The sequence below is a fragment of the Lagopus leucura genome, unplaced genomic scaffold, assembly GCF_019238085.1.
Source record: "Lagopus leucura isolate 7727_CA_CO unplaced genomic scaffold, USGS_WTPT01 Super-Scaffold_100012, whole genome shotgun sequence".
Taxonomy (NCBI): Eukaryota; Metazoa; Chordata; class Aves; order Galliformes; family Phasianidae; genus Lagopus; species Lagopus leucura.
The window spans coordinates 3,630,962-3,655,008 of NW_024962267.1; the positions used below are offsets into that span (position 1 = coordinate 3,630,962).

At 35.1% G+C, this 24,047-nt stretch overlaps 1 protein-coding gene across 17 annotated transcripts in view; it reads left to right on the forward strand.

Annotated features, from left to right (window-relative positions):
* Positions 1–24,047, forward strand: part of MYO3B (myosin IIIB) — a 192,889-nt gene that overhangs the window by 76,345 nt on the left and 92,497 nt on the right. For 16 of the 17 annotated variants that reach the window (XM_042874627.1, XM_042874625.1, XM_042874626.1 and 13 more), the window contains 12 exons: positions 641–796; positions 13,531–13,627; positions 14,504–14,620; positions 15,434–15,538; positions 17,648–17,731; positions 18,440–18,642; positions 19,034–19,132; positions 19,736–19,850; positions 20,233–20,359; positions 20,501–20,711; positions 22,174–22,321; positions 22,553–22,706. In XM_042874627.1, the coding sequence (XP_042730561.1) occupies positions 641–796; positions 13,531–13,627; positions 14,504–14,620; positions 15,434–15,538; positions 17,648–17,731; positions 18,440–18,642; positions 19,034–19,132; positions 19,736–19,850; positions 20,233–20,359; positions 20,501–20,711; positions 22,174–22,321; positions 22,553–22,706 (1,616 nt within the window). Of the gene's footprint in view, positions 1–640; positions 797–13,530; positions 13,628–13,695; positions 13,815–14,503; positions 14,621–15,433; positions 15,539–17,647; positions 17,732–18,439; positions 18,643–19,033; positions 19,133–19,735; positions 19,851–20,232; positions 20,360–20,500; positions 20,712–22,173; positions 22,322–22,552; positions 22,707–24,047 lie in introns of those variants that run through there. The other variant, XM_042874639.1, reaches the window with a different exon arrangement.

Below are 24,047 nucleotides of genomic sequence, written 5' to 3' on the forward strand. Positions count from 1 at the left end.
GGACTGAACTTTGGTATCCTGACTAGCATTTAAATCTGACACTGATTTCTGTTCCATTCTGAATTATGAGGGTTTGCAGAATGTTCTATGATTCTTCCGCTAACAACTTAGCATCACAGTATAGCAGCTGTATCTGAAATATTTATTTTAGCACAGAATAAAGCTTATAATGAATTGTTTGAACTATTGATGTATTGCAAGTTTCACTTTAGATTTTATTAGGCTATATCCTGAAGCTCTTGGTCAAAACTCTCACTGGAGAGTAGGTAGAAAATTAAATTGAATGAAATATTGTCTATTCATCTTTGGTTATGTTTGGTGTCTATTAACTGTACAGCAATTACAATGTCAACTTTTCATAGTAAGCTAGTTACAGTTTTCCAAAAAAAGACTGAAATAATCTAAGATTCATAACCTTTATAAGTAATATAGTTGCAGGTTGAATTTACTTCGTCAAGTATTAATGTCAGCTTTATTCCAATGTAGAAGAAAATTTTCTTTGCATACCCAGGAACTCTGCATACCGAGGAATTTGTGGAAAAAACAAACATTGCAGTAACAACCATGTGAAGTAAGCCAACTCAAACCATGCTGTAATGAAATAACATGGTTGCATGAGACCACTATTTCTCTGTTGCAGGTGTCTTATCAAGGATTTCGAGAAACGTCCTACAGTTACCCACCTGTTGGAGCATCCCTTTATTAAACAAGTGCATGGTAAAGATATGTCTCTGCAAAAACAGTTGGCTGAGCTTATCCAAGAACAGCAGCGACTGGGCTCTGTAGCAAAAGCAAGGTACTGTACAACACATATGCAACAGCCTTCCTTCCCAAACAGACATTTACTGTTTCAAATGATCATATTAATGCATTGACTAGTACTATCATTAGCAATAGGTGAAGCATGCCATGTGAATGCAAGAAATATTCTTTCATATTGCTAGATCTTAAAGCAACAAATTAAGCTAAAAATACAAACTCTTTTTCACTTTCTTTCTCCTCCTGAACTCTTATTTTATGCACATTTGCTCCTGACTTAATCTCAGAAATGCTAGAAATTCCAAAATATTCTGGTCTGTGGAAGTCTTTTTATCTTTTGGCATGAAGAGACTTGTATTTTGGTACAGATTCTTTAGAAATACAGCGGTGAACAATGAAGTTGCTGTTAGAAAAGGTTAAGAATGGATTTCCTTTTTATTAGAAACTAATGCTAAGTAAATTATTCAGTACTTAAAATATTGTTTTGTTTGTAGTTTCATAATAACTGCTATTTTTTATTCAGTCTAGCAATTAATTTAACTATGTTAAAAAGCAATGAATATGACTTTGTTTGTTTGTTTTTACTTTTGTGGCTGATAATGTATGTCTTAGTTTAGTTGTTGTCCAGAGGGTGGCAGGATTTCACTGTCTTAAAAAAAGAATTAAATGCAAATGAGCACACCTTCCCAAGCTCAGCAATCATTCTGTAATATGAAATTTGTCTACCATGAGATAAGCTCTAGCTTATTATTATAAACAAACACATACTAATGTTGATGGAGAATATTAAATGTCATGACTCACAAGTCATAAACATGTATATATATATATCACATATATATATGTGATTAGACTTCGTAGCTTAAATGCTAAAAGCACAAACAAAAATATGCAAGTTAAAATAATAGAGTAGCTGTAAGTACAGTTTCAAGGTGAAGCTGACTTCTGTTCCTCCTCTCCCTCAAAAAAGCGTATCAGAGATTATGTAAGGGTGCTACGCCAGCACCCATTGTATGTTCCTGCCGTGTGCTTCCCCTCGAGTAGGCCTTCCTCATGTAACACCTTACAGATCAGATTGCTTACAGCTGTGGCTTGGATGGCACAGAAGGTTTTGGAGTTTTCCCAGCTGCTAACTGAATAAAAGATACAGTATGTAAATGATCCTTGTACTATAATATAATACTATAATTTTTATTTCAACAAATTACTCTGGTATCTGGCTGCACAATGTAGGATGAGACAGAGTCAAGATCAAGCCAGCATTTATTTCCTCAAGTCTGTCTATAAACTAGTCGTGTAGCTCACAGACAACTTATTTCTCATTACTAAGAAAGTGAGAATTTCACCTTTATGAACTCTGTTATAGTGTCTCCTCTACTCTTAAACACTACTCTCAGCATACTTTGTCCCCACCATGTTCTTTCCTGGTCTTTTGTTTTGCTTTTCACTGTGCCTCTGAATTACTCTGAGTACTAAGAGGCAGATGCAAGATCAGGTTGCTAGAGAAATCTTTTACCTTTACTTTGAAGCCAATATATTGTAGAACTATAATTAAAGAATCACAGTATTTAACTTAGCCTTCCTTTGGCTGAAAAGTCCCAGCTCTCTTAGTCTTCCTTAATAAGTAGAAAATAGAATGTCTTTCTGATTTTTTTGGATCACTGTAACTTTATACTACAGCTCCATTACTAGCTCCTTACTTTTTTTCTTAAGTACTGGCCGACTTTGATCAAGACAGAGAGCGAGGACAAAAATTTAGTATGCTCCAGCATTGAAATATATGACATATTGTTCTGAATGATAAAGAACTGATTTCCCACTATTTGTGACTTGATCAAACTGGGGCAAAATTTAGTAAGACTGGAAAAGCATATCCATGTAAAAGACCAAGTCTGTGTTCTGTTTTGCAGAATCTTATAGCATTTCCAATGGTAAAAATCTATCTTTTTTTCTGTATTCTAAGGAGCAATTTAGTAAATACAGAATAAATTTTAAATAATTAGGATTTTGAATACTAGAAGCATCTGAAATTTTTTCTTCTGTTAACAAGTGTTGGACTTCTGTAATGCTACCTGCCTTGCTGCTGAATGTTCCTGTTGTAAATCCCTACACACAACTGCAGGTCCAAAAATAGCTGCTTTATACTCCCAGAAGTAGGAAAGTTCTAAATTTTAAGTGGGTACTTGCTACCAGCCAGTTAATGTTGGACTATAAACAAAAGATTATTACAAGAGAATCAATCACCATCTAATTATAATATTCCCCAGAGGCATATGCACAGTCATCTCATAATCTCTGTAATAGAAAGATTTATCTTCTAGGAAAAATAGTAGCAGTGAAAAGCCTTAAAAATTCTGTAATGCCTTTATAAAATAATTTTCAATGCAGAATCTGACGTGGAGAAGAACACATGACCAGGTGGTGCTGTAAAAAAGTTTACTGGCAATCATTTCTGGTGATCTCTAGAAGTGATCTGAGTGTATAATCACCACTTCAAAATAAAAAGGCCATTTAAAGCCCAGGCTGAGTAAAACCTTTCTATTATACCACTGGGTATATGTGCATGCTCTTTTTCTGTTTATTGGTGTACACGTGACAGGTTGAGTAAAATGTGCATTAATTCCCTGGTGCTGAGAGATAAAGAAAAGTAGATGCCTTTTTTAGATACACAGCAACACTATAGATCAGTTACTTAAAAGATGAGTTAAAGAATATTTTCTTTCATTTATACAGCCATAGATCTCACAGAGTGCATGCTGAAAATTTCCAGAAACTAGAAAATCATCAGGATGCTGATGTTAACAGCACTTCTACTGTGAGGGAAGTCAGGGGGTCAGCAGTGATGACAACTGATCAGGAGATGCCTGGGTTTCGTCTCACATGAAAGTCTTCCAACATCAGAGCACTCTATATCTTTTGATGCTTTACTGACTCAGCAGTTGTGGTGCTTTTAAAAATTTATTTATAGGATTCTCTTTCCAGTTGAACTATCCCAGTTATGTCTATTTTGGGACATCACTTAAGATCATTGTGTGGAGAGCAAGACTTAAGGTTAGAAATTTAGTATTACTGATATAGAGATAATGAAGGACTATGCTTGACTATAATTCGTGTTATTTTTCCACAATCTTTGAAGGAGATGGGGGCAGTGATATTGAGGGAAAAAATACCAGTGAGTACTAGATGAAATCAGGAGAATGAAAATGAATCTTATGATGTGGTTAGACCAGATGTGCCGAGCTGATTTAACAGCTCCTTACTACTGACAGGAGTGGTTCCCCTCATATTTTGTCTTTGACTTATTTCTTCAACTTCACTTTCTGCTGAGCAGTACCACTCCTTGCCTAATCTGGGCTCTGGTATTCACATAATTCTTTGGTGAGTCTCTCTGGTTTGGAGTAGTAAACATGCAGAAAATGTCACTTGCATTATTGATCTGCTAGTATATGGAGCTGGTTAAGCTTGGGAAGGGGAGGTGGCTCATGGCAGGTACAAAAGGGACCAAATCTTTCAGTTAAATTGGTGCAATCCACCTTTTCTAACCACATCATTATCTGCGAGGAGAAGGTTTGAGCGGATAGGGAATATAATCACTTTTCCCTTGTCAAGTGGTATTCATGTTCAGGCTGTTTAAGTGGCAGCTACTTTTGTGGTGTTGCCACGCTGTATGCAAAGGTGTTGTTGCAGTAAGCATGCAACTGGGTCTAATCTGGGCATCCAGTTGGCTTACTAGCTTTGACACATTTATTCTTTGTTATATTAATAGAAGTATAATAATTCATTTGAATTTTGTCTCAACACACTTCTAGAGACAAACAGCCCCTAAAAGCACTTTTAAGAATTTTATTATTAACTATTTGAAACAATATGTGCATAAGGGTCTAAGTTGGCACCTAAACACAAGATCTAGTTAATGCAGTGAAAGGAGGTACAAAGGCATTTCTAACCCACTTTCCAGCTCCCAGACAAGTCTGGACAGGTTTATTTCCCAATCCACAGTACACTGGCATCAGAGTGCTGGTATGATGTTTTAGTCTGAGCTCTGAGTGATTATACTTACAAGGAAGCTTTAGGATGTATTGAGTGCATCATAGATCTGTGTTAATCTCATTTGAATCTCTCCTCATAGATTTGCTCATTTTGGCCTGGAACATCCTCTAAGGGTAGAAGTTTATGTTAAAGAGGCAATTCCATCTGCTCTAAGGAAACCTTTATCAGCACTGTGAATTTACTTCCCGTTGCTATAATGGCACTGTCCCCAAAGATCTATTCTGAAATGCGTTCGGGCTCAGGTCATTGTCAAGTCCTACTTTCCAGTAGCCGTTGGGCTTGTCTGATGTCTTAGGGAGTTGACTGAGTTCACAAAATGCTCAGAGAAAGCTAACCTGGCAAAAGCAAAGAAAATCAGGACTGCTTTTTTTCTGTTCTGCTGAGCCTGTTTGGCTCACTGAGGGTTTGTAGAAGTGATGAAGCTGGAGCAAGAGAGCAAGGAAAACTACAGCACTCAGAAAGGGGAGTTGGCAAAAATTCTTTGGCCAGTTTTAGATCGTAGCTCACATTTCTCAAGTGTTCTAAAGATTTGATGGAGAAATGTGAGGAGCTGTTCTAGCAGTTCACTGCTACTAAAAAGAGAAGAACTGACTTACTTCTTCCATTTTACTGCAGCTTCAGGAACAACCTCCTGATGCTCTTTTCATTTCAGCTCCAAAGGTTGTCAAAACCTCCTGGATCAGAGCTTCTAAAGTAGAACGAAAAATTAAGCCAGCAGAAACACACAGATGATTTTCTACTCTGTTAGTGACTGCAGAGAGGGGTTCCTTAGCTAATTTAGTTGAAGTAAAAAAGAGATTATCTCAGGTGACCAGAAATAAGGGATAAGAGAGGTAGAAAGAAGCTGTCACCATTCAGCAGAATTGTCTGGCATGACTTCTGGAGTCACAGACTGAAACTTCTCAATTCAGTTTCTTTCATACTTAATTTATAACTTCATTGAGCACAGAATAGTTAATCTTAAATTTGGCACAGGTCTTCATACATTAGAACTTGAGGGTCTCTCTGCTGAGCACAGAATAGCCTGCTAAATGTACACTTTTGTTGCCATCATCAGATTTTTTTTTTCTGATAAAATGTTTTGCCATGTCTCTTTGCCATTAGGTAACTTTCTAGTGAGTTTCACACTCTATTTTGTTTTCGTGGGAAATTAATAATTAAAAGAAATTATGTTAGTGTAAGGTATATCTTTTTAAAATAAAAAAGAGCACTGACATTTGCTCCTGCTGTTAATGAAAAAGATTTTTTGAAACATTTCCACCACCTATATTTTCCCCAGAACTATTCTTATTGGTAAGATGCAGATATGTCCTGTTTCTGTGAAAGCAGGCGATGTATTTCAGAAAAGTAAGGATAGGCTTCTTCCACTCACATAGTGAGGCTTTTTTTTTTTATGGCTAACATCTTTTAGGCTGAAAACATTTAGTTTTGCCATCATCTTTGGCCAAGCAGAAATTTCAGTAGCAGTGCTCCAATTTGCAATGCATCTTTCTACTACTCTCAGAAGGGAAAGTTGTGATGGTCCTGTGTCACATCTTCATAACCCTTTTATAAATGAAGTCAGTGTGTTTGTTTTGACCAGTTTCTAACAATACTCGATCATCAAAGCTAATTAATATAGTATGAAAATGATCTAGCAATTATATGTTATATTGTTAAGTAATATAGTAATGAAATGTAATATTCTTTCCATTATATAGAAATGCCACAGAAGCAGATACATTAAATTTCATTTTTAGAAGTATATCCAGTGTTACATAGTCAATTCTATTTTATGAGTTTCTCAATTCCTAAAAAGTGAAGAGGTTAGTATATCAGAACATTGCTTCATATATAATTTCCTCCAGCAAGGTGGAAATTTTCTTTCCTGTTTTGTTCTGACATGAAATACGATTGCTTTTTAATGCATGGATTTTGATTTCCTGCACATTTTGGGAGCCAGAGCATTCTTAATGCCATCAATATATAGTTGTATTTTGGAAGGAAGCATTTCTTAAAATCACAGGAGGTGATGTCAGATTTTTGCCTGTTTGTTTTTTTGTTTGTTTGTTTGTTTGTTTTCTTGTCCTGAACTTACGTGAATACTGTGAAATGCTTTCATGTTATTCAGTGTCCTCATGTGCATAATAACATTGCAAGCGCAAGAGATATGATTGGTTCCCGAAGTCTTGTACCTCATATAACAGTAAATTGAGTTACAGTAAGGTGTGCATAACAGAATTTGCAAACCTTGGTCAAGAGTCATAAGCAGAGTTATAAAAAAAAGTTTGAGATATGGTAACAATAAATAAGGATTAATAAAGTCTTTGTGATTAATTATCTTCTATCAAAGTAGAGAAGTGTACGCAAGTGCATGCGTATCTTGTTGTGTTCTAAGGATAGGCTCTTCAAGACAGAGGTCATGTAACTGCGTATTAGGAAAATATCAAGAATGTTTAGGCACTCACTGAATTATTGTCATGCTATAGGATTGAAATAATTCTTTTATTCCTCATTCTCTCTCTAAGTTACTGAGTAATGTCTGTTCTGTCTTTTTCTTTCCATATATCCCTGCTTTTCAGTTTATGAAATGGCAGTAGATAACTTTACTTCATGTATTATTCCTATAAAAGTAAATAATAGTTTATCTGAGACAAGAGCTTTATCTTTGACTTGTTATATGAAGCACTACCATAGCTTTGGTCGCTGTAAACCTATTAACAAAGAGAAACCTGCATAACACTTGAAGCTCTAATTGTTTTGTCCCGACATTCCTTTTGCCCCAGCATGGGAAGACTCTAAGCAAATATACATTAGATTATAAGTATTGTTAATTGTTAATCAGCAGTAAACATTTGCTCTGTGTAGATTGTATTTTTGTTAAACAGTATTTTGATGTGTTATATAATCCTTTAAGAGAGACAGTAAGAGAGAACTACTCACTTTCCAGATATCTTTCAGACTTTTGAACTCATTTGTTAGGATCAGTTGCCTTTTTGATACATAGCACAAGCAATTCTAGCAGATGGGCTGATTGCCAGCCTGCTGAAAGAGGTAGCCAGAAGGGGTTTAGTCTGTTTCCTGGTATTCCTAAATGTTAAATGACTCCTTGTGCTAACTACATTGGCAAAATGCACTGCAAAAAATGGACTTGTTTTCTGGAGTATATTTCTAAACACAGTAAAATATTATCCTTTATCTTTTTGTGCTTCTCAGGATTTAATCCAAACCCAGTAAAGCTGGCAGCTGGTTCAGTGTTTAAAAATGTGGAAGAATAAATTTTAGCATTTCAGAGGCCTTTTAAGTAAGGGAGTGTAAAACATTCCATAAGTAGTATTTTAAAATATCATAGAAGTTGCAATGGAAGCGTTTAAAAGGGAAACTTAGTACATATTAAGATGATAAAATCTTGAATCCTGTAGAAAGACCTTTCTAAAAAAGTACATGTAAACATTCCATTTCATTCCACTGTAAATATAAATTCCAAATGAAATATAAATTCAAATTTTAAATTTTAAATATTTTAGTGACTCATGAGTAGAAGTAGTGGAAAACTGGAGAATTTTTAACATTTAACTGAATGTTTGAAAAATACTGACCGTCAGCAAAAGGAGATGAGATGAATGGAAATGGTCTGTATTTTTTCTTTGCATTTACAACCATTAAGAAGTTACTAATTTACAAACAATCTTAATGCTCACAGCTCCATGCAGTGCAGCAATCACATGAAAATCTAAAAAAGCAAAATACCAACAGTTTGTGAGATGGAAGAATTCAAATGTAACCATAGCTGTCTTAAATGCCTTTTGACTTTGGTAGAGAAAGAGAACATCAGGAAGGAAAACACATGATTAGAAGCTTAGAATTACGAGCAGAGAGGAAGGATATTTACATACATATTTAGAATACATTCTAAAAGTTTTCCTGTTCTTACAAGCCATCTTTCAAAATGCTAGCAACTGTTATTATTGAAAACATGAAGGCCTTAAAATGAGGTAACAGATCTTTGGAGGATTGATTGTAGGATTTTTCATCGTAGACTATGAATATTATATTATGATTGGTAATATTTTTAGAATAGGTGCAAATTCTCTCTTTTGTTCTTTAGGGACAGTTAATATGGAACAGCTATACAAAATAGCAGATAAGTTTGTAATAATTTTAAGTTAAGAAATATACCTAATTATTACCTTCATTTTGTTATCCCTCTTTACCAAATGCCATGGAGCTGAAGCTGAGCAAAGCCGTAGTCTTTTGTATTTCCACAAGTGATTAATAACTCCTGGCCTGAAATTCCTATAAGTGATTTTATGTTTGAAATTTAATACTGATGAAGTATCAAATGGTTTTGGTAATATGGCTTAATATGGCCACTTTCCAATTATCAGCAGCTTTGAAGAGGCCAGCTCCAGACATGGCTTTCTCTTCTTTCAGATGTTTTTCTTCAGTGTGGGTAGCTTATGTTCCTCTATAAATAAGCTCTTTATAGAAGCAAGCAAGAAGAGGTCTTCTACTAATCTCTTGTTTCAATTTTTTAAATAATGAAAGAATTTCACTATTGAGGTAGATAAGGTCTTTTTTAACAAGTATACTGTAGACAATAAAGAGTTCTCTATCCTGGGTCATGTTGGGTCAGTGGGTCACTGTTACATGGAACAGACAGCCACAGATCCTTTCCTTTTAAAGGAGATGCAAAAATATGTACATCAGGAAGGATCAAACTTAAAGAAAGGCCTGAAAAAAAGGAAGTGAAATGGAAAAAAATGAGGGGGAAGTTGGGGCCGGAAGGACCTCACTTCAGAAAGCTAAAGGTATAGTTGTCTGGGAAAGGCAGGTAGGTTTCAGGATACTTTGTTACATATTAGAGAATGTGACTGGTGGTTTAGCAGCTTCACCAGCTGGTTTGCAGCAGCAGTCCATCCAAGGAAGTAAAAATAGTTACTTAGCTTCTCTGCCAGTTCACATTTAGGCTTGAAAGCAATTAATTGCAAGGGACTCAATTGCATTCAGTCAGTCATTTCTTTTGGACTTGGAAAAAACAAGAGAAACAGGACCAGAAATAGTCCTCTGATTGTAAAATGCTGTACACACAGGATTTAATGTGGCAAATGCAATACTTCAAGCCTTCATCTGTATGAATATCAGATGACTGAGTTGAAAACTTTGGGAAAAAAAAGAAGTCACAGCAGTCATGGTCCTCAAAAGCAGTCCTTGATCTGTCTACAAAATACAACTTTTTTTTCTGGAGTTTACACTGGATGTTTGTTATAGCTACAGCATTTATACTGAGTAACTAAGGCTATGTCAGTCTTTCTATTCTGACCTGAGTTTGGCAGCTTACTCCAGGCTGAAACTTATTGTACAGGAGCAAGATTTATTCTTTGCAATGCACAAGGAATAGGCTGTGTTTCTCTATGTGAGAACAGCACATTCACCACTGTGTTTTGGTACTCATTGTATTGAGGGTTTTGGTTTTTTTACATCTCAGTTTGGGTGTGACTTGTTTTAAAATCAGCAATAATATAAAGAAGAGCTAGTATAGAAACAGTTTTTAAAGATAAATCCTAGAAAAACAGTAAACAAATATTCAACAGCAAAAAGATGCAAAATAAAAGCACTGTTAGAAAAGAATGTTAGGGGTAGAGAGCGAAGAGCTTGGAACTGCGAAGTTTGCCAAGGAACACTAACATTCATGATCTAGTCTAATTTCTTTCCCAGGCTGGACCCGCCAGTGAAGTGATTTTTCAATTTAGAAGCATCTGTAGTCCATCTTGTTTTTCCTTCCCCACCATCAGCTTGATTGCAGGGTATTAGCATACAGTTATGTACAGTGCACTTCTGTTATTACAACTGACATCTAGTAGGAGTAGCACTACTTCCTGCTTGCTCCTCCTCCAAATGCTGAGAAAACTCTCTCCTTTCTAGCTCTCCTTTCCTGATAAGAAGGCAAAGGGAAAATGCTTAGGACGGAAACTTTTTCAAGTGCTCATCACTAGAATTCTGGAATAAATTCCTATACTTTACAATAGCCCTTTTTGTCACTTTTGCAATGAAGAGAATACATCCTACAAGATATGACTCGGAACATTCCTGGAACGTAACACCTTCAGTTCTCTTTTTACTTAAAATTTGCCCATGGCAGAGGGATTGGAACTAGGTGATTTTAAGGTCCCTTCTGACCTAAGCTATTCTATGATTCTAAGAGTAATTGAAAAAAGGCTGATCTTTTGTATTATTGAAGAAAAAAATACCCCAAAGCTACAATCATTTCCCCACTTTAAAGTGTTTCTTTCTGCTTTCTAAGAAATAATTGTTTCAAAATACTTTAACAGCCTCTGATGTACAATTGTGAAAAGAATAAAAGTTTACTGTCTGTATTCCTCCTTTTCACTTTGTCAATGTATCAGTGGGTTTTAGGGTCAGTAGAAAACTGATGAGGCCAGCAGGAGGTTTGAAGCTAATGTGATGCTATATTCCTAAAATCCTCTTCCTAATCATGTTCTTAGGAAAATGAGTTAAGCATAAAGTGTGTGCACAAGTGTATCTGTTTTACATATTTGACTAGGCTTGTTTCCTTAATTATTTATTTACATAGAATAAAACAACAACAACAAAAAAAAAACCAGCAAAAAAACAAACAACAACAACAAAAACAACACCTTTCTAATAGGAGAATTGATTTGTTTATCACTTAAGAAGAACAAACAGCAGTAGTTTAATTCACAGTCAGATAACAGATTAGTTTGCAAAGCCACTGTGCAATGAGAGATGCTTAGGTTTAAATGCATCCCTCCTCCCTACATCTCTACACCTCTGTTAGAGAAATCCATACTTGCAACTTGTTGCAATTTAATATTGTGATTACGAACACAAGCAACTGTTAAAATATTTCCTTCATTCTTGGACTGACAATTACTCCCATCTCTGAATAGTTTGCATTACTAACAACAGAATTTTTCTGAGTTGCAAAATAAGAGGCTGAATTCTTTTTTAAAATTGAAACAACAATTAGAAAAGCAGTAGTATGTTAGGCCACTTGCATACAGTCCTACTTGCTTGTTGCTAGGTTCTAGCTTGTCAGCAAAGTGTAATGTTTTTGAATGTAAGTAAGCAACTAACAGCAATCTGAAGATGAAAGAATTAACTGAATGGAACCTTGAACAAATTCACACTACCTTCATTGCCCACTGGAAATAATAACCACTGTATTTTATTATTTTTTTTAATAGATCCTTTATGTTCTTCTTCCTTCATTTCTTCATATGTACATCAAGGAGACAACCATTTCTATTTGGAAATGTAGGGTGTAAAATATAAGTGGGGCTGTTAACAACGCTTGTATTTTATTTTTTAGCTGACAAAACAGCATGCATTGTTTTATTTAATTAGAATTCAAGTAAACTATTATAGAATACTTATCCAGAACTCATAGAGTAACTGAAAGAAAATAAAAAAACATGAATAAAAATTGGCATAAATAATGAGGATCTTTAAGTATAGTTCACAATTATTAGTAAATACATTACCCTTTTCACATTCCTATTTCTTAGATACTTTCCAAGCAATAACTCCTCTGTACACAATGCTATAATAGCTCTCGGCTATGAAAACAGTCTATTTACTGAATGAAATCTAAGTTCAAATGTAGAAATGCACATAAAAGGACAAATGCTCATTTTTTAAACAATTCCATGAAGATAAGATTAAAGAAAAAAAGACTTGCTGCATCTTCATCTTAACTTTCAACGTTACAGATAAAGAGTATTATCTGCCACATCACAGTATCATTCTGTTATTCTTTGATCTAATATTTAGCATTGTTTCTGGATGTATGATCATGTGATTCCTACTTTCTACATGGCAACTAATGTAGAAACAATCTGTCAGGACTGTCATTGAGGATCAATGCTAAATGTTACTCAGCAGGATGCAGACTGTATCTCGGTGGGTGTCCTCCTGCTATGCTTTCATTATGTTTGTTGTAAAGAAAAGCCTACTTGCACTTACAGCACTCATATTTCACCTCCTCCATGGAAAACATATTACAACCTCTTGATTTGTACATGTTTCAACAATACAGACACTTTAGAAACTTATACGCAGCATTTTCGAAGATTCCTTCAGTATAATCTGATTATAAAGGGGTTATGTGACAGTTTGTCTCTGCTACTTATTGTGTGGCTTAAATCTCTGAGGACAAGCTGACTGCACATCCACGCAATTTAGAATGTGATGGCAGCTGTGGTTCAAAACTGTTCTGGAACAGTTCTAGGGTCTTCTGGGGAAGCACCTTGTTGTACACCAAGGTATGGGAGGATTTTATTCTACTTATTACTTCTTATAACTTCATTAGATAGTAAAACTACAGGCTGGCTACATAGGATAAAGATTTAATTAAACAGAGTGGTGATTTATTAACTTAAAGCAAGAAGGAAAATGACATTTTTTAAATACTTTTCTGCATGAATGTGAAGTAATAAGTCTACAAATAGATCTTCATCTATGAGCATTGATAAATAGATCAGGGTTGTATATACTGAGTGAAAAAAGAGGGATATTACATTGCACAGCAAGCTGATATATTGCATTTATGAAAGAATATTTCAAATAAACAATAGTAATTTCAGAGAGCATACCTAAGTTTTCTGTGTGGCAAAAACTCACCCATAACTTTCTGTTGCCTCATAGTGTTAGCTGTATTCAATAAAGTTTTGTAACACTGGTGCTCTGTTAAACTTCCAGGCATGAACGAATACATACCAGAAGACCCTACCATGTGGATGGAGCTGACAAGTACTCTCAAGATGATGATCTGGTAAATCTAGAAGTTCTTGATGAGGTACTGTATTTTCTGAGCTGCAGTTTCCAATCTCTCTGCCTTACATTTTCCCTGTTTCTGCTCTTTAGGCTTCTTTTAGCACAATGATAAGTGTTTCTTCTTGGAAGCTTTTGTTCAGCATGGAAAAGGAGTTGTCTCATAATCTATCTGCTATCACCATTTCTTTAGTAATAGTCTATTTAATAAGGTAAAAACAATAGAAGTGAATCCTATTCTGTGGAAGTGGTTAAATATGAGTGATACTGGTTTAAAATATTTTCTGAGTTTCCTAAAATGGAAAGTTTAGTAATGAAGATGTAGATTGAAGTGACTTTTCTAAAACTGATGAATGTACAGAGCATCTACAGCTTCTGAGTAAAACATGGTAAAACAACACCAGCTGCGTATTTCATTATATCACCTATGTGCAGAGTATCTGTAAATTTCTTTTCTGAGAATCCTTAACTTGCATGCCAGTAAGAAAAATACGTAATAGCAAATTATTTTAGCATCTTGTTTAAAACAGTCTCTTACTACTAGTAAAAAATGAATCATTAAAAAATTACTATCCTTGTTTCATGGTCAAATAAAAAATAAATAGAAATGTACTGTGAAGTGCAGAAGCAATCTGTTTGGCCATTTTATTTTCACAAAATTTACTTGAACTGAGGAAATAAAGTACAAGTTAATCTGGTAGTAGGATGTGACATTTAACTTAGTTTTATGGCTTTAGTGCAAAGTTTGAATTTTTTTTTTTTTTTTTTGTGATACTGGTTTTTGAGAAACAATTAGTAATACTTATTGTACAAACCTCTTAATTGATGTTCTCAGTATATTTACAAAAATCTCACTGACTGGGAAAATAGTGCTTAACAATCAAATTTTTTGTAATCTCAGGATACAATTATCCATCAGCTGCAGAAACGTTATGCTGACTTACAAATTTATACATATGTTGGAGATATTTTGATAGCCTTAAACCCTTTCCAGAATCTCAGCATTTACTCTCCACAGGTAAGAGAGGTACTGTACACTTGAAGATGTGTACAGTACTTGCTTTACATTTTGTAATAACACTACTTGCTAAAACACTCACATGATGGGAGTGCAGTTTAAACCTCAGTCTTTTCTTCCTCTAAAAACTATGTCTATAAATTGTTCTCTATTTTTACTTTTACTTTAGTCTTGTTTGATTTAATTGCTTTGTGCTTGGTGACACAAATTCCACAGGAGTGCTAAGATTGCCCCAGCCACAGCTGTTTCTCTTGTCTGGCATTTAGAGCTTTCTTCTGGATAACAGAAGATAGTTATATGAACTACCTCATGCTGAGTCTGTTGCTTTCTAAACAATTGCTCTGACTGGTTTTTATATGTCCTGTGCCATCAGTTGTGGCTTAAAAGAAATCAGTGAATTGAATGCTGTAAAGCTAGAGACAGCTGAATTCTCTATGAATATGAAGAGTGGTAGAGCTGTAAATCTTAGTCTCCATGGGTACCTAAGTCAGGGCTGCAGGCAGAGGAACAGATTCCAGCTTCTCTTTTATCTGTGCGGTTTCTTTGGTAATACCTGGATATTACCCTGCTTAAATGCTTCGGTTTGAAATTCTGTTCCTTGTGATACAGGTCTCCTCACCACGTTGTAAAAGAAATGTTGACATTGGCAGTACCAAGAATTACCACTCTTCAGTCAGAATTTTGCAATAGAACAGGCAACTACCGACTTTGTCGGTTAGCAGACAGAAGATACTCAGTATTCTTCTTTTCAGATCTTAACTGAATTGTTAAATTCTGTATTTTTACTGCTGTGTTTTTTTTTTCTTAATCTAGTTCTCCAAGCTTTACCATGGTATGAAGCGCTCATCCAATCCCCCCCACATATTTGCCTCTGCAGATGCTGCCTACCAAAGTATGGTGACATTCAGCAAAGATCAGGTAAAAATATTAATTTTGTTATAGATATCACATTAATCATAGTGCCACTTTGCTATAGATATAGCTTAAGTTCTGTTATGTTGTGCTTTGAGATTTTTTTTCTGTAAGCCTTTTATTCCTGTATATGAAAAACAGCAAAATCTAACTGGGACTTTTGAAAACGATGTAGTGACATAAAAGATCATATACAAGGTTAAGTGGGTCAAATAGAAGTGTTACCTAACCTTAGAGTATCCTGCATACCCATGAAGTGCTGGCAGTTGACAGTAGTCACAGGCTGTTGCAATACACTTTGATTCTAGCCTGTCTTGCTTTAGATATCATAATCATTTTTACCTGTGTAAAATAAGGGAGTCTCAATACTTCAGCAGGTTGACCAAGTTTGAACTGCTCTTCCATTGCGTAAAGCAGAAAGCAATTTAACAAGCAAGGAAGGAATGTAATGAGTATGCACATCCTGCAGTTATTTTAATGAGAATGAAATATTTGGCTGCAGAAGTTAGATTCCTTTTTATTACATTCTTAAAATTGTAATTTTGCAGTCTTTCTAACGTGATGTGTTGTATGTACATGAATACTGGGGCCTAATAATTGTGTGTTGTTATCTGGAGAAAAAAATCAATTTTGTCATCAGCACATGAAGCTAACTTTGTAGATTTTTAATATAAAATATCTTTCCTATCTTCTTAGGAAGTAATTTGCATTTAGATCTAAATCTTTATGCAAAGATAGCTAATAATTACTCGTAGGCATCCAGGCATGTCTGCTAGCTTATATAGTTTGCTATTTGCAATGGTTTTTATCTCCATTAACTGAGAAGTTATGCAGGTTCTTCAGGTAAAAATGGACTAGATCCCTGGTGTAGCTAGAGAAAAAATGTATTTATTCTTTTTGTTTATCCATTCAGCCTTCCCTTGTATTTTCCTTTGAAGCCTGAAAATTGACTATAGGTCTAATGTTTCTAGGGAATCTCAAGTTGTGTTCTGGCTAGTATGAGTAATGCAGGAACTCATGGGCCTTAAACTGTGTAAACTGTTATATGTGACTCCCCTGTTAAGGTAGATTAAGACAATTTCAGGTAACACAAACCTATAAATACATTGATGTTTTATTTGCTGCTTCATGTGTTATTAAAAAAAAAAAAAAAAAAAAAAAAAAAACAGCTGAAATTCCTCCATATATTCCAGGATGGAGATGGAATAATAGATAACCTTTCTGTGGGAGTGCAAAAATGTTGTCTGGAGAAATGTTATCCCTTCCAAACCATCACAAAGCTTAGTTCTGCATCAGTCATCACTGTATCAAGTATTCTAAAACCCTGCCTCTTTTCCCAGCAAAATCTTTTATATTTACTGTAGTTCAGGTAACTTCAAGCTAATCCCTGAGTTTGTAAGCCTTTGGATAACCTATAAAATACTGTGTGTTATATACAGTCTACCAAATCAAGAAGAATATGGACATGTTCTCCCAGAATCACTCAATGAACATATGCATATTTTTCTGAAATGTTTAGGTTTGTTGTTCTAGTCTGAATATCAGCATCATGTACATGATGATCTCTATGCAGCAACAAACCTTATCATAGTTTTCAGTGCTAGGAACAAACTTTTGGTTAGTGTATTAAATACAGCTTTACCTTGGTTTTCCATTAATTTATGTGAACTCATGAAATTAGCTCAAATGCACTGATAATTAAGTCACGTGAACTAGCAGTAGCAATCTTTTGATTTTTACAGGCTGTGTATGTGCATAGCATGCATTAGCTTTGTAGATAAGGTCATTCCTTTCTATGTCTTAGAGCTTAGAGTTTTACTCACTCTTTCTCATGCACTCACATTTCTGTCAGGCATTGCAAGATACAGTTTATAGAAACATAGAATAGCTTAGGTTGGAAGGGACCTCAAACCTTAATTTCAGTTATCTAAGGAATAAAAGAATGATTGCGGTGAGCCTCTACTGACCTTTCAGAAAGGACTTGACAGATCTTACTCCTAAGATATTTTACAGTCTTGGTACTAAACATTAAGTAACAGATAGGAGCAACAGATGAGAATCTATTTATTGACCATGTGGTGAACTGTACGCTTACTGTTTTGTTTGTATGTTCAGTGCATTATCATCAGTGGGGAAAGTGGTGCTGGAAAGACAGAAAGTGCTCATTTGATCGTCCAACATTTGACCTTCTTGGGAAAGGTATTTCTAGCAATTATGTAAAACAATGAATAAATGCTACCCACTCCCTAGCGTTTCCACTTTATTGAATGTTTAACATTAAAAATTGTTCTTGTGAATTAACCCACTTAAGTCAGGGATAGAGTAATCAAGCATTTGTAAGCACTGAATCATGCCATTAGGTTATGACCTGCACCAAGCCATTTCACTGTAGGAGAAAGTGACAAATTCCAAATGTTCAGTGCCTGTAGTTATCTGCAGTGTTAATGACTTATATAACATTGTTCATGTGTACAATAAAACATAACAGATCTTGCTTTGGCTCTGATCTTGGAAGCTCTTATGTTTTTAAATGTTCTGAGTAGTGTTACTACTGCAAAATAGTGTGGAAATCAAGTGTGTAAGTTTAACAAGTGTATGTGTTGGTATGATTGTTTTCTTAGGTAATATTCTTTTTGTTCAGTTTTTGGTGGCTTTGTTGCCTTAACTAAATTTTATGAAGCTTCAGAGATAAAAGAGTTGCAGAGAAGGAAGAATATGGTTTTCCTTACCTGTAGGTGTTTTCCCCTTCAGTGTATGTTTTTTATTATGTAAATAGGAAGGTTAATGGAGTATCTAACTCCATAAGAATGGGATAATGGGATATTATGCTTCTTAAGCAGCGATTGGATTGTGAGTAGGCAATATATTCTTTTAATGGTCCTTCTGATTCATATCTGTTCTGTCAAGGCCAATAATCGTGCTTTGCGTGAGAAAATTCTTCAGGTGAATCCTCTGGTTGAAGCATTTGGGAATGCCTGCACTGCCATCAATGACAACTCAAGTCGCTTCGGAAAATATCTGGAAATGATGTTCACACCCACAGGAGCTGTAATGGGGGCAAAGATTTCTGAGTATCTACTTGAAAAGTCAAGGGTTATAAAACAGGCTGTGTAGGTGCACTGATCATCTGTCCTTTCACATTTTTGTAATGTTTAGAGTGTTTAATTCCCTAAAAACTCTATTTAAGTGCTTCCAATAGTGTCTCCTGCTAAAGCAATAATCCTTTGTGCAGTACAATTAATGACAAGAATAGTTTGGTTCTTTTGGACCAAAAGCCAAACCTGTTCTGTTCTTTTTTTTTTTTTTTTTTTTTAAGAAATAATGTTATTATCTGGATTTTCTGTTTTACAGCTGAAATAGTTATCTTTGGGCTTCCATTAGTATTGGCCCTGATCGTTTGACACCTGTCTCAATGAGCTCATGATAAAGACTTTTACCTTGTACAAGGTACTGCAAATATGAGCATATGCGCTGTATAGAACGTGCTTTTCTTTTTTTTAGGGGAGAGAAAAATTTCCATATATTTTATTATATTTATGCCGGCCTTTATCATCAGAAGAAACTTTCTGAATATAGGCTTCCTGAAAAAAAGCCTCCCAGGTAACTATCAGTCACATGTTTTGACTACTCATTATAATTATCTACTGAACAGCTCTTGCTTTCAGTATGATTTCTTCAAGTCTGTCATAATCCTTCTGTATCCCTGAAGGATCTTTTTTTAATCCTCTCATGTGAAAAAAAAAGGATGGACAATAAGGAATTACAGTATTTGTATTAAAAACTTGAACCATTTAAAGAGAAGGAAGAAACATTACAGCATAAATATTTTATCATACGTTCAGATGAGGACAGTTACCCTGCGCTTGCAGTTCCAGTTCAGGAACTCCAAATATGTTTTGAACTTGTGTTTTTTAATTGGTATTTGTACCTAGAAGCACCTAGTTTTTATGACTTCTGTATTCTGAGTTCTGTATCGGTTGAGATCATGCAGTAAAATGTTAGTAACACTATGAACAGATTATTAACAAAGAATAAGCAAAAGGAACTGCAACAGAAACAAAATCGTCTTATCAATCAGCACTAAAATATTTAATTGAAAGATATGAATAAATGCTTTTTTCAATTAATGATGTATTTGCATTATAGTCACTGTAGGTTGTTCTGACTTATCACCTATTTAGAGCTTTCTTTCACTCTGTTTAGATATATTGATAATGAAACTGGAAGAGTAATGCACGATATTGTTACTAAGGATTCCTATGGAAGACAATTTGAAGCAATTCAGCATTGCTTTAGAAGTATAGGATTCACTGATGAGGTAAGATATCCAGTTGCTAAACCACTGTTGACCTTCCTGAAACGACCTCCAGTGTTGATTGTGCTTAGGCTCCCACTTGGCTGTGTGAATATACAGCATGCCACAGAATCTCTCTTATAACAGAAATGAATTATGAAAGTAAAACCAAACACCTGGAAGCCAGGACCAGTCACAGCTCTCAGTTTGTATTGAGGCAAGTCCACTCACATTTCTGTAGAATCTTCTTTCTGTGTAAATAACAACTTCCTTCAATTAGAACTAGATCTTTGGACAATCTACAAACTTTAATCACCATCCAATGCTCACCTTTTTCTTTCATAAACTAAGTTTTATGTACATATTTGATTGGATTCCTTGAGGGTGCTTTTTGTCATTTTTACAGGAAGTGTATTCAGTGTACAGAATTCTGACTGGTATCTTAAATACTGGAAACATTGAGTTTGCTGCCATTTCTTCACAACACCAAACAGATAAAAGTGAAGTTCCAAACCCAGAAGCCTTAGATAATGGTAACTACATTTTAACATAATCAACTCTACAAATGCCATTGGACTGTATTTGTGAGAATCTGTAACTTGTGGTAACAGGCTATGCTAGTGATGTCCTCAGAATAGTCATAATTTATATATATATTCCACACTGTCTTTCAGCTGCTGCACTGCTAAGTATTGGGTCAGAAGAACTGCAAGAGGCCCTAACCTCCCACTGTGTTGTAACACGGGGGGAGACTATTATCCGAACAAACACTGTGGACAAAGCAGCTGACGTGCGAGATGCCATGTCTAAAGCTCTTTATGGCAGACTCTTCAGCTGGATCGTAAATCGCATTAATACGCTTCTTCAGCCAGATAAAAATATATGGCAAGTTACACATCACTGAATCATTTGTATTTACTGTGCATCTGTCTTTGATGGGTTCATCCATTTGTATATTTTTTGATTTTGCAGAAGAAATACTGTGTTTATTTTAGCTAAGACTTCAAAATGACTTTCATGCTGTGATACTGTATTCTGTTTCCAGGACATTAACCCAACATTCTCAAAGAACTGAGTGAAATTTAGCTACTGAAGTCAATGAAAATTGATTATTAAAATTATATAAAATTCTTTAAATAGATGCTTTGCATGTAGAGAACATTAAGATCATACCAATGGCCAGTAAGTATTTGAAGTGCGCTGAAAACATTAGTATGTTTGCAGAGTCCTTCCAGTACTTCTGTCATTGTAATTTAGTTGTAAATACAGATCGAGTTGTAATTGATGGTGTTTTCATCGTCAGATAGTGATCTGGTTGCTTTGCTCCTTTCCTGTAGAGATTTCTAAAATAGGAGAACCCCGTAGGTTATGTAAAAATGTCTTTACTAACTACAGTGCTCTTGCTTCCATGCTGGGAGACTGGATAAAGCAAGGAGGAAAACAGTGCTTCAGTAGGACATAGAATATGCGGAATAATTATTGCAAATATAACTTAAGGATGCTAGTTCTGAATTCCACTAGAGGTAATTTCACTCATCCTTGACAGTGCTGAGATAAAGAAAGGTATCTTCAGAGTTTTTAGACCTACAGTTCCCCTTCATTGCACTGAATATAAACAGTTGCTATTTCTGACTGTAACCTGAGTCTCTTTGTCTTATGCAGGAGCCGAAGTGAGAAGTTTAGCATGTAGCATTCTGCCTTTCACAGCATGTCTGCATGACATGTGTTGTTATGTACAGACAGACTGTGAATGAACCTATGTATTGCATTATTAGTGTAATTCTGTGCCCAGGCTCTAAGTTAATAGGTTGTACTTTTTCTTGTCTTAGAGATAGCTTGGAGATCCCTACTTTTACTTTCTTATACCCTGGAGAAACACAATCCACACTTGTACTTCCAGTGATTACTGTTGTCTGAGTGTACATAACCTAGCAAGCTAACACATGATGTTTTAATAATCCTGCTGTAGCAGCAGCAGATTTGGTAATTGTCTTGCTGACTGGGTGTAGCAAAAACATGCTAATAGAGCTTGGCACCTTTCCTTTACCTGGAGGATCTGTGAGTAGGTTTGGTTCAGGGTGTGTTTATTGAAACCACTTATTTTATTTCTGAAGTCTGTTATTCAGTAGTTGTGATTCTCTTTTTCTTCTTCATGGGAGTTTGTAAAAGACAAGCGGAAAACCCAAAGTGTTAATGATTCTCAACAAACTGTTATAAATTCAAATACACTTTTTCTTCTATGTTTTTGCAGCAAATTGAATTGATTGTGCCATCTTAGTCACCATGTTTATTTTGATTGTAACTAGATGTTGCCCATACTGAATTCTGTTTAACTTTTCACATGCAGCAGTACTGAAAATGGAATGAATGTTGGTATACTAGATATATTTGGATTCGAGAACTTCGCAAGAAATTCCTTTGAACAGCTGTGCATAAATATTGCTAATGAGCAGATCCAGTTTTATTTCAATCAACATATTTTTGCACTTGAACAGGTAAATAAAGCTCTCATGAAGTTTAGTTGAATCTGTCATCTTGACCCATAGATTATATTCAGGAATACATTATTAACTATAAAGTGGTTGTGGGATTTAAATGTATGTAATGTTCACATCTTTCAGCATAGTTGTTGCTGTTTTGTAAATAATGTTGTGGGGCCTATAGATTATTCCTATGCATCATAAATGTCCTAGTGGTTCAATATTAAAACTTTGTTGATTTTGTAGATGGAATATCAGAATGAGGGAATTGATGCTGCTACAGTGGAGTATGAAGACAATCGTCCACTTCTAGATATGTTCCTCCAGAAACCCATGGGTCTCCTTTCTCTACTAGATGAAGAAAGTCGATTTCCTCAGGCAACAGACCTAACATTAGTTGGTATGAGCAAACAAAAGTCCTGGCAAACAACTAATGTATTTTGAGAGTCTGATGTGATATCTTTACTTAAGCTTTTCTGGTCTAATTGTCCTACTGAGGCTGTACCATTTTGTTTGACGTTTTGAGTGTATTTTTCATTATGCTTCACCGTGCTTCTATGCTTCACATGTTTTTTATATTGCAGAAGTTATTTTGCATATATTGTGTCAAGAGCTTGTCTTTTCAATGTTTTAAGGAAATAACCTCTGTGTTGTCCCTGTACATGAGGTACATCAAGAGGCTTTTATCAGCATTTAAAAGGAAAAGCTGAGACATAGCTGAACTTGTGTCTAGGACCACCCTGTGAGTTATCATTAGTGTTGAGAGTAAAACTAAGATCTCCCAGGATTGTAGGCCCATGTTTATCCAATTAGAAAATATTACTTCACTGCAGATTATCTCATCATAACTAGAAAGTGTGTGTTATTTTTTGTGTGCCATCTGGCTGAATATTTCCCTTCCTTCATGCATAGTTTACGCATGTCTTAACAAATCTGGCACAAACTTTAAAACACATAGTGCATGTTATGTTTAAAAATGTTTTCCTGCTTTCATTTACTAGAACTTCATATTTCCTTGTAGTACGTAACAGAATTTCAGTTTGTTCAATCAAACATTGCAGCAGGGATTCAAACACTTAAAGAAAAATTACAACTGCCTGGTAAATTGCATGATATACGTACAAGATTTTTCACTTCTGGGCTGCAACTTGAAATGAGGCCAAAGGATGGTTTCATTCCAGTCCTTATTTGTGTGCTAAAGCTGTGAGCCTCCCTGGGGATTCTATGAAACTGTTAATCTCAAATATTGAACTGCACTTTCAAAGTGTCAAGGAGACAGCAACTGAGATATTTTGCCCACTCTTTATGTGCCAGATTATCACTAATTCCCACCCTCCCAACTCGAAATCTGCCCCCTCTCTTGTACTGCAACCTGCTCACGTTCTGAGTTTAATTCTTTTTGATTTAATTACAAGGATTCTCAAACTCAATTAAACATTAATAGAAAGAAAACATAGAAAGAAAATTATTAGAAAGAAAATAAAATGTTAATGGATTATAATATCAGAAAAAAAAAAATTTTGTAGTAATTTCTGACCTACATAAAGCGAAAGATAATTTTGTCTGATGATTCTGGCCGTGAATTTCTAGTTGCATGTGCAGATAAGGAAATACAATACCAAGTTTTACAGTATCAGCACTAGTTCCTTTTTTCTGTCAGCTCTTCAGAGGTATGTTGAAAGAAACAGAAAAATTTTAGAGAGGTTTTTTTTTTTTTTTTTTTTTTTTTTTTTTTTTTTTT